The sequence below is a fragment of the Anastrepha ludens genome, chromosome 6 (genome assembly GCF_028408465.1).
Source record: "Anastrepha ludens isolate Willacy chromosome 6, idAnaLude1.1, whole genome shotgun sequence".
Lineage (NCBI taxonomy): Eukaryota > Metazoa > Arthropoda > Insecta > Diptera > Tephritidae > Anastrepha > Anastrepha ludens.
The window spans coordinates 103,482,362-103,497,264 of NC_071502.1; the positions used below are offsets into that span (position 1 = coordinate 103,482,362).

The following is a 14,903-nucleotide window of genomic DNA, read 5'->3' on the forward strand; positions in this document are numbered from 1 at the left end:
TTTTCATTTCCAAAATAGCCAACCACCATTTCTTACCCACCACCACACCGCACTTGTAACATCTGGCAATACTCTCAAGCATTCAACGTCATTTCATTTCATTTTAATGGCATTTAGCGCGCGCTACAACTACGCTTGAAATGCTGGAGAGAGCAACGCTGCTGCTGAATGAATTGAATTTAGTAGCGCTGGCTGTGTGCGTAAGGAATGTGCAGCAAGCAACCAATAAAGCGCGGCAAGCAACCAGCGAATGAGTGAAGTGACTTAACAACAACTGTGTGATCGATTGAATGTCGTCCTAAAGGGAGTAGGGAATGGAAGTGGTGTAGTGGCAATGAGCACCTGATTTGTGTATGTATTTGCATGTATGTGCATATATGTATGTATTGGCCGTGGCATGTCATACAGTTTAAGGCAGAATAATGAAGAAATAAAGGCAGGTGAGCGAACGGGCAAAGCAAAGAAAGCACAAACCGAGTGACACCAACGAAAATCGAACGTCCTTGAGTTGAAAATACAATAGTACTGCAACAACAATGTATGGAAATTTTTTGATAGAACGAATGGTGCACAAAAATAGAATAACAACAATATACACATTGAGGCGCGTTGTGATGCGACATGCGGCAACAAATCGCGTGACAAGCCAAAATTAAATCGCTGATGGCGTACCGCAACGACCGGCTGCTAGGCTACGAGGCTACGAGGTTGGCTGCCTACGAGTTTATGTACCTACTTCATCACAAGCTTAATATGGATTGATGGGATTGAATGCGCAGTAAAATAGGTAAATAGAAATTGATGAGTTCGTAGGCGGCAGCAATAGCGGAGAAGCTCGTAGCAAGCAAGTAAGTGGCAAGATAGTGAAAAATTGCAAAACCTTAAATAGAAAATAAACCATGGGCTGTGGGAGTGAAAGGCGTATGATGGTGAATGCTTCAAGCGGTGTTGGGTGGAAAAGAAAAGCGTGCGGAATGCATTGAAGAGGAGTGCGTAAGTAAGAGCGGAAAAGGAAAAGCAGAGTAACAAAGTGGAATGCCTTGATTGCATATGAATTGTTGTATTTCTCTTAAATAAAATAGCATTAACTTTTTTTGAAGCTGCTTGGAAAATGAAGTGTCAAAAGCAGAGAATATTTAGATTTCAAAAACGATTATTTTAATATACACCTGTGTGCAAAATAATGGAAGTGCGACGAATTAACAAGATTGATCTCGTTCCCACGACAGTCGGTTTTACGTTAACGAAAATACCCGGATTTATATATGGTTAAGGGCGGCCGTCGTAGCCGAATGGATTGGCGCGTGATTAATATTCGGAGTACGTAGGTTCGAATCTCCGTGAAACACAAATAAATTTTTATAATAGCGGTCACCCCTCGGCAGGCAATGGCGAACCTACGAGTGTATTTCTGCCATAAAAAAACTGCTCATAAGTCGGCTTAAAACTGTAGATCTCTTCATTTTTGGAACAACATCAAGGGGCACACTAAAAATAGGAGTAGGAGCTCTATGCTGCTACAACAACAGCAACCAAGTATTTTTTGTATTTAATTACTTTTTTTTTTGTTTTGGAAAAATATAGTGCAGTCTACAACCAAAACCACATAACTCAAAGCAGCAAATTTTGTACAGAATTTAATTTTTTTTTCAGAATTTCAGAAAAAAAAACCAACATAAAAATTTGCAATTTTTTATTTAGAAGTTTTAGAAGTAATTGAAGGCAAGCAGTTTTATAGCCCATCTATTAGTTAACAAAGTGCAAGATTCAACTGTGTTGGCAAAGAAAATTCCAAAATTGATAAACATTTTTAGCCACCTCCAAATTACATTTTATTACATTGGAAGTGAATAGGCTATGAAACTACAGACCCAATATTTTTTTTTTCAAAAATTTTCCAGCAAATTTTATTTTTTTTATTTTTTAGTTTGAGCTGAGTCAAAAGAAATGGAATATATGGTATAGAGTGAATATATAGCAAGTTCAGGAGTCACTCAAATACCTCAATTCAAGAAAGAATTTAAGATGATATACGAGCACTGGTGGTACTTCAAGAGACAGCAGGAAGGTCCCTTTGATTTTGGAAGGAAGGAAAAAAGATTTTGTGATTTCCATTTGCTGTATACAAAAAAAAAACTTAGCTGACACGGGTATTCGCGTGCCAGACAGTAATGAAGCGTCCTCAAACGCAAGCATCAGAGCCTACTCTGCATCGTCAACAAATCGACAGCCGTGAGCAAATGATATAATTGCAATTGTTGAACGAGCACTTTGGTAGAGCAGGCTTTTAAATTGGAAATGTTGCCTATCGTAAAATAGTTTAGGCTCAATGCAAGTACAACACACACATAAACAGATGCAAAAAATTTCAAAATATATGTACCTATGTATGTGGCGAGCAAGCGGAAAGAGAGAGAGCAGGTGCAGCGGCAACGAACCAATCGCATGCAAAAATATTTATGACAAAAAGTCTAGACATTTGTGCCGCCGGCTTTTGGAGCCATAGTTGCAGTGTTCACACAAAAAGCTAACGGAGACACTAAACAACGGTAAATGGTGAAAATAGTGAACAGTGAACGGTGAACATAGCGAAAAAATTGCACAAAAATACAGCAGCTGCAAAAGAAAAAATGTGGCGAAAAAATAAATAAAATAGACAAGAAACACTTCAAACAAGCAACTATGTAAGCATTTTTGTTGCAGCAATGATGGTAGCGTTGGTACTGAGGCGGACGCGGCAAGGCAAGATGTAATGCAGCCAGCAGCAAAACACCAACTAACGCTCAATCTATTGCCGCCCATGACAGCGTGTGTAGACGGACGGAAAAGTGGGCGGAAGTTGCAGCAGTCGCTGACGCGCTGCAGCTTTGAAGTGCCAGCAACAATTTGCACATTTTATTTTTACCAAAAATGCCGGTTAAGGCGGGAGGATGGCAGCAGGCGGCGCATCACTTTCATGGCATTGTCTGGCAGTAAGAGCTGCCAGCTCCAGTCACTCAGTGTCAGAATAACAAAAGCGATCGGATGGAAGGTGCTGCAACGGTCGTTGGCATTGCTGTCAGGATGGCTTAACTGGCAGCGACCTTTGTACGACAAGTGACAGCGGCACATTGGGCACATTGGTGTAGAACGATAAAGGGGCAACAGAAGCAGAAAAAATAAACAAAAACAAAAGCAGAAACAGAAATAAAATAAAATATGGAACGTAACAAAACATGCATAATAAACGAGCGCAGAGTGAGATAATGGCAGCAAAGTAGATGGGAAATAAGCAGCAAACAGCAAACAGAATAAATGAAAAGTTTAAAAGGGCAGCAAAAACAAACAAAAATCAGAAGGAAGAAAAAAAAAACAAAATTCCGAAACAAAAAGCAAAGAATTAAAGAACTGGAAAGAAAAGTGTAGGAAAAGGCGTGCAAACAAAAAAAAAACTAATGAAGCAATATTAAAAAAAACCGAACATGAGCGCGCGCTTATGAAAAGTTGATACGTCAAATTGCAAACAAAATCAAACATAAATAAACCAGCAGCAGCGGAAATTAAAGAAAAACATAAAGAATAAGAAAAAAAACCAACACACGTGGGCGCTTATAAAAACTTGAGCCATTAAATGTGGCGAGAGCACCAATTAAATAACAGGTGCCAAAACAGCCCACACACATACACGCCAACAACACCACTGCAGCCCACACCACCAACGCCCGGCTGAAAGCCTTAATGAATGAGACTCGACACCTCCACGTACAAAAGCCACACAGACGAGGGCCGTCTGAGCGGAGCGGATATGCCGGCGTCGAGTTGTCTACCATGGCGGACGCTGGCTGCTAGACGTTGAAAATTTTATTCCAGCAATAAAAAAGAGCGACAACTATCAAGTCACACACTATCACCATCACCATCACCACCAGCATCGCCGCGGCCGGTGTTTTTGAAGGTGGGAAAGCAAGCAGCAGCTATCTGGCAACTATTTGCAATACATATTTAAATTGTCGTCTAATTTGTCGCGCTGTTGCAAAGCATCATCATCATCATCAACATCAGCAACGGCATGAGAATGCAATATTCCACACATTTCACATTTACTACAACATAAACATTTAGCATGGAATCGGCAATGGTGTTGCTGCCATGAACGCCAACATAAATGCAGGCAATGGCAGTAGCAGCGGCAAGCGGCAAGCGGCAATCGGCAATAGGCGGCAATGGGCAATAGGCGGCCGAAATGTGCGAGTGCTGCGAGCAAACTGTGGGCGGTTGTACAACAACAAACGCCGTTTTGGCCACAAAGTAAATGGAGAATGCGGCAAAGACGAGTGCACAGTTTATTGTGGGCGCTGATATGGCGCGCATATTAGTGAAATGTTGACACTAATAGCCACATTCATACATTTATCGCTTTAATAAAAATTAAAAACTGTGGCAATATGTGACTGAATGGCGCGTGTGGTTGTCGGAAATTATATGCCTTTTTAATTATTATAATTTCTTTCTTTTTATTGTTCGTAGTTTTATTTTTTTTAAACATTAACGAAAAAGCAAGCGGAAGTAAGTCGTCGAATGTGTATGGCTAATTTTGTAAACACTAAAACTCGCCATTGCAACTAAAGTTGCGTCTATCGTAAAACTTAGCAGTGGATGGAGTTAGCATCTTTAGAAAATGCAGTATGTGAAGCCTCTTGGGAAATTTTTATTTGTTGCAAACTGCATAACTTCACAGTAACCCTCCACTCCTACGCAATGATCAGCAGTCATAGATGAATGCCATTACCCATAGAAGAAGCTAAGCAGATATACCGGCTGGCAAAATATTTATAAGAGAAGATTTATTGATGAGATAAAAAAATGGCATTCATTTAATTTGCAAAGCAAAAATAAGAAAAATAGCGCACCACTTTTGAAGTGAAAAATAAGTGAGCTCCTATGATACGCGCACAGCGTTTAATTTCACTGTGGGTATGCCGCCAAGCGAACCAGTAGCAGACTAACTGTTGCACATTGCTTGCGCGGGAGGAAGTGGGAGTGAAATAATTCAGGCGAAAAACGAAAAGTGACTATAAAAGCACAAAGTCCCAATTCGGTAGCGCAGTCTGGTGATTCACGCCGAATTACAGTTACTTTTTCACGCTCAGCTATCATCAGCTACATCAGCCAAAATTAGAGCAAGACATGGCGAGATGGAGGGTGCACCTTTTGTGTCACTGAATCCCGCATTTTATAGTCCGCGACTAAGTTGTTTTGCTCGTGTGCCCTTCGCTCATTGGAGGATATGGACGATCAAAAACGGTGTATCGCAAGTAAGATCTGAACCATTCCTCTCTGTTGGCAGCACTGGGGACCAGTTCGGGTGTAGGTGGAATCACTTTTGATCAGCCAAATTGACCTGAACTGGCAAAGCAGTGAGCAAGCTTTTGACTTTTTAATCAGAATTTTTTCAAAATTTCCAAAGTGCAAGCTTCGAGTGACTAAAAAATACCGCTGATATTTGGCAATTATTTTTTGTCGCGTTTCGGAGCCGTTCTTTCCATACAAAGTGGAAGCCTGAATTTTTCTACATAAAGGGTGTCAGATTGGCGGTATTTTTTCAATAGGGTTTTCTTGACAGATGACGCGTGACTATTGTCAAACTAAATACCCTATGATTAGACAGTACCGGGAAGGTGATGTTGACTGTTTTCTTCGATTGCCAAGGCGTAGTGCACCATGAGTACCTTCCACCGGGCTAGACAGTCAATAAAGAATATTATGTATCCCTTTTGAAGCGTTTGAGAGATGCTGTACGTCGCAAACGGCCGGAAATGTGGACAAACACTTCTTGGATTTGCATGATGATAACACGCCATCGCACCGAGCCCAAATTGCGCTGGATTATTTGACCAAACACCAAGTAAATACCATCGTGCAAGCACCGTATTCACCTGATATGGCCACGTGCGACTTCTTTTGGTTTCCCATGTTGAAGTTACCACTTCGTGGAAGGAAATTTCAGTCGATAGAGGAGATCAAAGAGAATGCGACGAAGGAGCTGAAGGCCATTCCTTCGTCGGCCTACCAGAAGTGCATGGAGGACTGGGTTAAACGTTGGCACATGTGTGTTCCTTCAGACGGGCCATATTTTGAAGGAAATACAATAAATTTGTCTGAAATTTAACTTTGTTTTGTTTTATTTAAACATTCCCGGTACTTTCTGACCATAGGGTGCATGATTTTTTTCGGTATTCATTGACATTTCATCAAACAAAATTTGCGCCCCAACAACGTTTACAAATCGTATAAATTTTATTACGAAAATCAACGCTCTGTGAGAAGTGTTCATCGCACGCTTAACACTCGAATTTTGTTCTACAATGAGGCGAATTTTTTGGCTTAAAGGCTAAGTTAACAAACAAAATTGCCGTATTTGGGCTGAAGAGCAACCCGAAACCATTCAACAAATGGCTATTCTTCAGACTTGGACAAATCCTAATATATTATTCGGAAGGGATCAACAACCTAGAAAACCTAGAAACATCGAACAATAAAAAAGGGTTTATGCCAAAAAATTAGCTAATTTTTATTTTTGCACGAAATTTTAAACGGTCCTCATATGAATTTCAACTTGTAAATGTCGACCACCTTCATTTCGCATACTTAAATGAGCTCATTGCGAGCGTAAAGGCTCAAAAAAGGACGCATACAAAACTCAAGATACTCTAGAATAGCTGAATGGACTAACTCTGCACAAAATGAAGCAAAGGATAACCGTAAATAACACGTAATTACTACCGCCTTTGCACTGCCTTAAAATTTTGTACAGTTATCTCTTTTTCACAAATTGATTGCATACTTTTTGGCACCTAACCTTATACTACTACACAAATATGTGGCTTTTAACCCTGAGATATTCCGTTTTTGTGGTCAAATTCATGCAATTACATGAAAATTGTGTAGAGCGTTGAGTTGTTATTACTTTGCGTACCCAGCCAGTTCCATGTAGTAGCTTAGTACGCAAATGCAATTGTACCCAAGTGTGTGTGGTTTGATACTAAATAATACTTATTTAGTGGATGTTATTGTGTTTTGCCATTGGATTTATGACATTGTAAACGCTTTTGTTTTGAACTAAGCTTCATTGTTGTTGATAAAATATTCCACTGGGTTTTTCGGGAAAAGCGTTTATTGTTCTCGTGTTAATTAATTGTTGTGCTCGTATACTCCACTGTTGCCTCTTTTGTGTGTATTTTCACTAACATTTTGTACGCAAATTGTGATGTATGTAGTAGATAAACTTTTGAAGAGAATACATACATAAATCAAAGGGAAAGATAGAGAGAGAGACAGAGCTCTGGTAAGGAAGTTGGGTTCTTGTTGTTTGTCTGTGTGCAATAATCAAAAGTTACATTTTTACATATTGTTTTGGAATTTTTTTGGACTTTTTTTTTCAAATATACTATATTTACGTATAGGTATACCATATAAAGTAGCTGCATAAATAAATACTCTAAAAGTTTTAATGGCATTAACAGTTTAAATTTGTGGTATATATAAAAGGAACGAATAATAATTTGCAATCGTTTTTTTTGAATATTTTTTTTTGTATTTGTAAAACTTTCGTCTTTTTGGTTGGTTAATTCGCGATGTAGCCAATGGTTTTTTTTCTTTTTTTTTGTTGTAATTAATTTCAACAAACTTTTAATTTTAATTTTTTAATGAAATTTTGACAATATCTAAACTATTTTGCAATAGCTGGTATAAAATTGTTTATTTCAAATTAATTTTAACCCTCGCAGTGCCAATTAGTTTAAAATTTGGCTGTAATTGAAAAAAGTTGCTAGCATAAAATTGCTACATATCTTTTACTGAAATGATTTTTCGACAAATAACGGTGTAAATGCAGTGTTATTGTATAGTTGTTGTAATGCAGTATGGACAACACAATGAACAGTGTTTGTAATAATGAACAGTTTAATATTAAAAAAATATGCAAAATTTTTTCAACCAAAAATTTTATTTAAAAGCTTACAAAAAATTAAATAAAAATCTCACAAATGTGTGCAAGAGACTATTTCTCTGATAGTTGTAAGCGAATAAAGCACACATACGTAAAAGTAGTACGGCGTAAAAGTAGTCAAGAATATTAGAATATTTTTTATCAACATTTTTTTTCAAAGAAGCTTACAAAAAATAAAAATAAAAATTCACAAATGTGTGCAAGAGACTATTTCTCTGATAGTTATAAGCCAGTAAGGCACACATACATAGAAGGTACGGCAAAATTATTGTAATTAAAAATATTCAAGTATTTTTTTTATTAAAATTTGTATTTACCAAAAATTTTTTGTATCACAATTTTTTTTAAAGAAGCTTCAAAAAAGTTAAAAAAAAATTCAGAAGTGTGTGTAATAAACCATTTCTCTGATAGTTATATGCGACTTAAGGGGTAACACCACTGTACACGCGTAAAATAAACACGATTTTTAAAGAATTTTTTTGTATACAAGGAAAGGGAAAACAATCACTCTGATTTGGGAAGTTATTACTTATATACTAAAATACAAAACTACAAAGTTTGATCGAAAAATTTTACAAAATGGCGGCATTGGAGACATTTTTGTAATGTGGTTTCTCTTGAAGGAGCTCCGCGGCACGCAGCACAGAGGGTGCAAATTTTAATCTGGAACAAAGAAACATCTTTTTTCTTAATCTAGATAAAAAAAGCTAGAGAAACACGTAGGGGATTTAAAAAATATTTATTTTTGTGGAATTAGCAAGCATTTGAAGGAAAAAACTCTATTTTGGACTAAAAAAACGGCATTTAAATAATTATAACAATCGTTTAAATTAATATATCGAAAAACCCCTACGCTCTTCTCTTAAGAAGGTTATTGTACAGACTTAGTGAAAAACCTGATTAAAAATATTAAAAATTGTTTGAGTTATGCTGCGTGCCAATTTCAGAAAACGTGTTTGAGAAAAACGCATTTGAAGTATGGAAATTTGGAGAAGTCGTTAGGTAGCAGTCACTAACGCTTGGTTAAAAGCTTAAAATATTTATGAAATAAACTTCGGTAACGTATACAACTTTTTGTTCTGTATTTTAAAAGGTTCAAAGAATTTGTTAAGCTTATAAAAAAAAATCAATTTTTTGAAATTTCTACAGTGGTGTTACCCCTTAAGTACATGGTGGCGCAAAATTAATCAAGAAACTTGTCACATTTTTTTTTTTGTCTAATTTTATTTTATTAAAAAAATTAAAAAAACTCAACTCAAACTATTTCTCTGATACGCCAGCTAAGCTCACATAAATACAAGGTGGCGAAAAATTAAACACCATATCCGGGAATACTTAAAATTTTTGCAAATGACGTCGTACGCTAAACATATTTGACACTTATAAAATAGATTTTCATCACTCAAAATCATTGTTTTCTAGTTAGTAAAAAAGCTATTAAAAAAAAAAAAAAAATAAAAAAAGGATGGTTAATTTTGCGCCACCTTGCATGCGTAATAGCAGTCATTTGTGCACAATTTAATCAGTCTCCTACCAATTACGCCACAATAAGTATTTACGAATTGATTTCTGCACAGTTCAGTGTATAATTGTGTGTGAATTTCAATTCGTAGGTGTATATTTAGATGTTCGATATGTACTATATATGTATGTGTGTCCCTTTTGATTTTTCCTTCACGAGTTCACTAAATAAATTGCAAATTAAACGAATTAACGTAATCCTTTCAGAGTTAAAAAAAAATGCCAACTGTTTGTATGTATGTATGTCTTTAATAATAATGGATTTTAAGCTGTGCTAGGCAATATGCGACTGACTATGGGGCACATGCCAGTAGGCAAATATTCATGTAAAAATGTGTCTGCATATACCTTTGTGTGGGTAGGCATGTGTGTGAAAGTTTGGATGTGTGTATATTGGCGTAGTGGAAAGGTGTGGACAGCGCGAAGTTGCATGATTACAAATTTTAATCAATGAAGTAAACTACTTTTTAATTTTTCCCCTTTTTTTAATTTTTTATTTGCTATTTTTCGCAATTTTTTATGTTGAAATTGGTAGAATTTTTTTTTAAATCTTTAATATTTAAATATGTAGAATTGCTTATAAAGCTTTGTTTTAATGATGAATTCGGTAGAATTATCAAGTTTTTTATTTACTTTATTTTGTGTTATGATTTTTGTATTTTTTATTCGCTACTTTTTGGAAATTTTTTTTTTAATGTTGAAATTTAATGCTTTAGTTTATACAATCGTTTTTAAAATTATGCATTAAAACAAAGTGCAAAATGCGAACTTGTGTTTAGTTGTTGCTGTTCTTGTTTTTATTTATTTTTTTTTTCTTTGTATTTTTTATTTTTTTTTTTTTATTTGCTACATTTTGCTACATTTAGTAGAATTTAACTGGAATTGAATCGAATTTTTTTAATATTCTTTTAAGACTCAAAATACGTACAATTGTTTTCGAACTTCCTTTTATGCTAAAAATTCGATTCCAATTTTTAAATTTTTTTATGTTTTATTTGTTCTACTTTTAGGTTCCTTCTCTTAATGTTGAAGTCGGTAGAAGTTAATGTTTAAATTCGCAAATCGTTTTTTAGCTTTCTTTTAATGCTGAATGTGAAATTTTGTTTTTTTTTTGTTTTTCTTATTTTTAATTTTTATTTGCTCCCTTTGCTATTAGAATGCCTCTCGCGGTTAGAACTTCAGATCTTACTTAGATTCGTAAAAGACACAGGCTTATTACATGAAGCCCACTACAAGGAAACGTAAGGGTCAAGCTCCTTCTGGTACCATTAAAGACCAATAAGTCTATGTGATGGTTTTCAGCCAGCCAGGTCAACCTAAGCTAATCTAACCTACCCTTTGCTATATTTATTAATATTGAATTGGAATTGAATTGCATTTTTTTAATATTCTTTTAATACTAAAATACCTACAACTGTTTCTGCACTTTCTTTCAAAGCAGAATTCGATCGGCTTTTTTTAGTTTTTATTTTCTTCTTTAATTTTCTTATGTTTGTTTACTTTTTGCAATTTTTTTCTTAATATTAATATTAATAAATTTTTACGTTGAAATTCGCAAATCGGCTTTTAGCTTTTGTTTACTGCTGAATTCGAAAACTTAAAATTTTATTTTTTTTTTTTACTTTTTAGTTGCTACTTTTTGCTAGATTTATTAATATTGAATTGAATTTTTTTTTAACATTATATAAATATTTTTTGTTTTTGCACATTCTTCAATTTTTTTTTGTTTTTAATTTTTTTTACTACTTTTTTTAAATTCTTTTAGTATTTAAATACGTACATTTTTGCACTTTCTTTTAATGCTGCATTCGATCGAATTTTTTTAAGTTTTTAATTTTTCTTTTATGTTTTATTGTTTTCTAATTTTTGCTAATTTTTTGCATATTGAAATTTGAAATATTTATTAATATTATTGACATTTTTCTAAAATTTCCTTTTAACGCTGAACAGGATCAATGAAAAATGTTATGATTTGAAATTATTTTTTTTTTAATTAATAAATTTAAAAAATTAATAAATTTAAAAGATTTATTTTTTTAACTAATTTTTTTTAGTTACTTAGTTTTTTAATTAAAAATATATTTGTTTTTTAGTTAAAAATGTTTAGTTTAATTTTTCCATTATTATTGAATTAATTTTCCTTTTTATTTTTAAATTTTCTTTTAATTTTTTTAATTATTAGGTTATTGTGTTTTTTTAATTGTTTAGTTATTTAAAAAAAAAAAAAATTATTTTATGTTTTAACTTTTTATTATATTTGTATATATATTACATGATTTTATTTTAAACTTTTTTTTATTAATAAATTTAAAAAATTTATATATTTAAAAGATTTTTTTTTAATTATACATATATTATTTTTTAGTTACTAAATTTTTTAATTAAAAATACATTTTTTTTTGGTTACAATTTTTAGTTTTAATTTTTTTCATATTTTTTTTAATTTCTTTTTTATTTTTAAATTTTCTTTTAATTTTTAGATTTTCTTTTAAGTTTTTAATTTTTTTAATTATCAAACTTTTGGATTTTTATTTTAATTTTTTTAATTGTCTTTTTATTTAAAAAATTTATTTTATTTTATTTTTTAATTGTTTAGTTATTTAATTTTTTCGTTGTTTTTTTCTATTTTTTTTTACTGTTTTTGTTGAAAAAGTTTTTTTACATCTTTTTAATCTTTTGTTTTTTTGTTTTTGGTCTTTGTAAACAAAAGGCTGCTATTTTTGCAAGTTGAAATCGATAGGCTTTGCTTATATGTTTTTTCTTTTGTTTTTTTTTTATTTTAATAAACCCAATTTTTCAGTATTTTTTTAGTGTGTAAATAAATCTATTTTTCTTTATAAAATGCGGTATTTTTTCGTTTTAAAGTCGTTTTTTAACATTATAAGTTGTTTATTTCTTTTTATTTTAATTTCTTTTTTATTTTGTAGGTATTTTTAATTTTCTTTTATTAAAATTTATTAATTATTTATATCTGTTTACTTTTTTTAAATTTCTTTCTGAATTATTTTATATCTATTTACAATACATTTTTTAAATTTTTTTAATTTTAATTTTTTATCCATTTTACATATTTTTATTTTATTTAAAATTATATTATATCTGTCTACTTTTTTCCTTTAATTTCTTACTGACATTAATTTTCTTAATTTTAGTTTTTCGTAATGAGTTTCTGTTTATTATAAATACAATTGTATGCTTTTCTCTCTGACCACACCTTTCCCTGTTTGCTCTTTAATCAGATTTTCGAATATTGTAAATTCTTTAGTGTTTAAACCATAAGTGGAAATTGAAGTGACGAAATAAAAACTTACCTGCGGTAAGTGTGTAGTCCCAGCTGGTGTCTGGCTCATTTTTGTATACATTCAATTTCTCCGGCTGTCAAGTGAAAAATAGAAAGGAAAAATACATAAAACGAGTTAGTGAAAATTAAAATCAATTTTCAATTTTTTTCTGTTATTTATTTTATTTGGTCGCATACAGTGATTTTCTTATTGTATAATTTTTCTTTCAATATTTTTTCCATCGAATGTCATTGTTTCCTTCTCTTTTCTTCTATCATAATTTATTATGCTTATATATAATATTATCGGTCCTCTTCGGTTCACCGTCTTAATTTATTTTTTCATTCATCTTCCTTTCATCTAAACCCACTCACTCACCTTGGCATAATCAATTTTCAAAGTGCAGCAGCCCGAATAAATATCGGCACCATTTAAATTCTCACGTGCTCTTGTTGCCGCCTCAAGACTATCGAATTCCACCATTGCTTGCACGCCATTCTTCTTGAAGATGACAATACGCAGCACCTGACCGTGGGGATGGCAGATTTTGTGCAAAACATCCTGCAAGTAAAGAAAGCAGAAATGAAATAAAATTCAATAAAATTCAAAATAATTAATTTGAAGGTGTGCAGAGAAACTATGATAAAGAAAATTACTGAAGAACTTCATTCTCACAAAATTATGACCTACTGAAAATTTATTTTATAGCTTGATATTTCACTTGCAGAAAATAGTCCAAATGTCTATAGGCAATGAAAGTTATCGCAAGTAGATTTCTGCATTTACTTTAACCCTCAAATGTGCTTTCCGTTAGGTAGAATAGCTGGAAATGGAACTGCAAAAGCTGTGGGGTACTAAAGCGCGTAAATTAACGGCGATCAAAATTTGCGGCTTACACAGTAAAGCATTTCATTTTAAGCATCTCAAGCACATTTTAATTCGCGCTATAGTTGGCCGTTAAAAAAAATTTGGGATTCGGGACTTAGAATTCGGTATCGACATCGGGATCGGGACGGAAAACTTTATTTTAAACTTAAGTTTAGTACGCGAAACCCACTCTTTACTCAATTATTTATGTCCAATTTCATTAATTTTAATCTAATTTCATATTTAGTCGCATATTACAGCCGTCACATATTTTATTACAATACCACTTCATCAATGTCGCAATGCCACATTTTTTCATTTACTTCTACCATTTCTGTCACCGTTTTAATTTTTAAAGCGATTTTCTCGGACCGAATAAAAAGACTGAAACAAAAGGCATTAAAAATATAAGAAATCATAGTGTTCCTCCAACATCATCCCCTTTTTTCAATTGAGGTGAGCCTTTGCATTTTTAACGTTGCCTACTTCCAGGCGCTCTGGCGTAACACCACCCACAGCGTGCTGGACACCATTTCTCGAGCGTTGCCGGTCATCAAAAGCACATTTTACCGAACAGAAAGCAAAAAAAAAAAATCCCCCCACACAACACATCAGTAGATGGCAGAGCTGGCGGGGGTTAAAATGAATGAAGCGCGCAAGATACCGCCGCACAGTTGCTGTCATTTTGCGAAAAATTTAATAAATATGCCATGGCGTGGCAGTAAACAGTTGGCCAGTTGAAATAGAGTACAAGGCACGAAATTCAAATAAAGGAGTGGAACAAAAAAGCATGAAAGAAGAACACAAAAGGCAAGAAGGAAGGAAGGAAGCTCAGCAGATTGAGTAAAAGTGTTGGAGGAGTTGTGCTGCTTTGAGATAAAAGCATTGTTGTTGTGCACTTACCAACTCTACACCATGCCCAGCAATTTGATGTAATTTCGTAAAAAGCGAAATAGTAAAAAAGACAAAAAATAAAGTGAAGAGCAAAGAGCAACAATCGAGACAAAGTTTCAGAATCATGAAAAAGTAGTAAAGTAAGTACTAAGTATTTACAATCTTTTTTCCACTTAGTACTTTTGTGTCATAAAACTGTTTGTGAGTCTATTAAAAATGAATGAAATGTCGCAAAATGAAGAAAAAGTGCGATGTTCAAAGTAATTGAGGGGTGCTAGCGAGAAATCACGTAGAAAAGAGAATTATTTTAGACTGAAAAATTCACGTCAGCCCACAACAAAGGAAAGGGCTAT

At 33.3% G+C, this 14,903-nt stretch overlaps 1 protein-coding gene across 9 annotated transcripts in view; it reads right to left on the bottom strand.

Annotated features, from left to right (window-relative positions):
- The window catches only part of LOC128867610 (heterogeneous nuclear ribonucleoprotein L), a 277,829-nt gene that overhangs the window by 155,205 nt on the left and 107,721 nt on the right, over nt 1-14,903 (bottom strand). For all 9 annotated transcript variants that reach the window (XM_054109012.1, XM_054109014.1, XM_054109013.1 and 6 more), the window contains exons 3-4: nt 13,168-13,350; nt 12,820-12,883 (exon numbers count right to left, since the gene is read on the bottom strand). In XM_054109012.1, the coding sequence (XP_053964987.1) occupies nt 12,820-12,883; nt 13,168-13,350 (247 nt within the window). The remainder of the gene's footprint in view (nt 1-12,819; nt 12,884-13,167; nt 13,351-14,903) is intronic.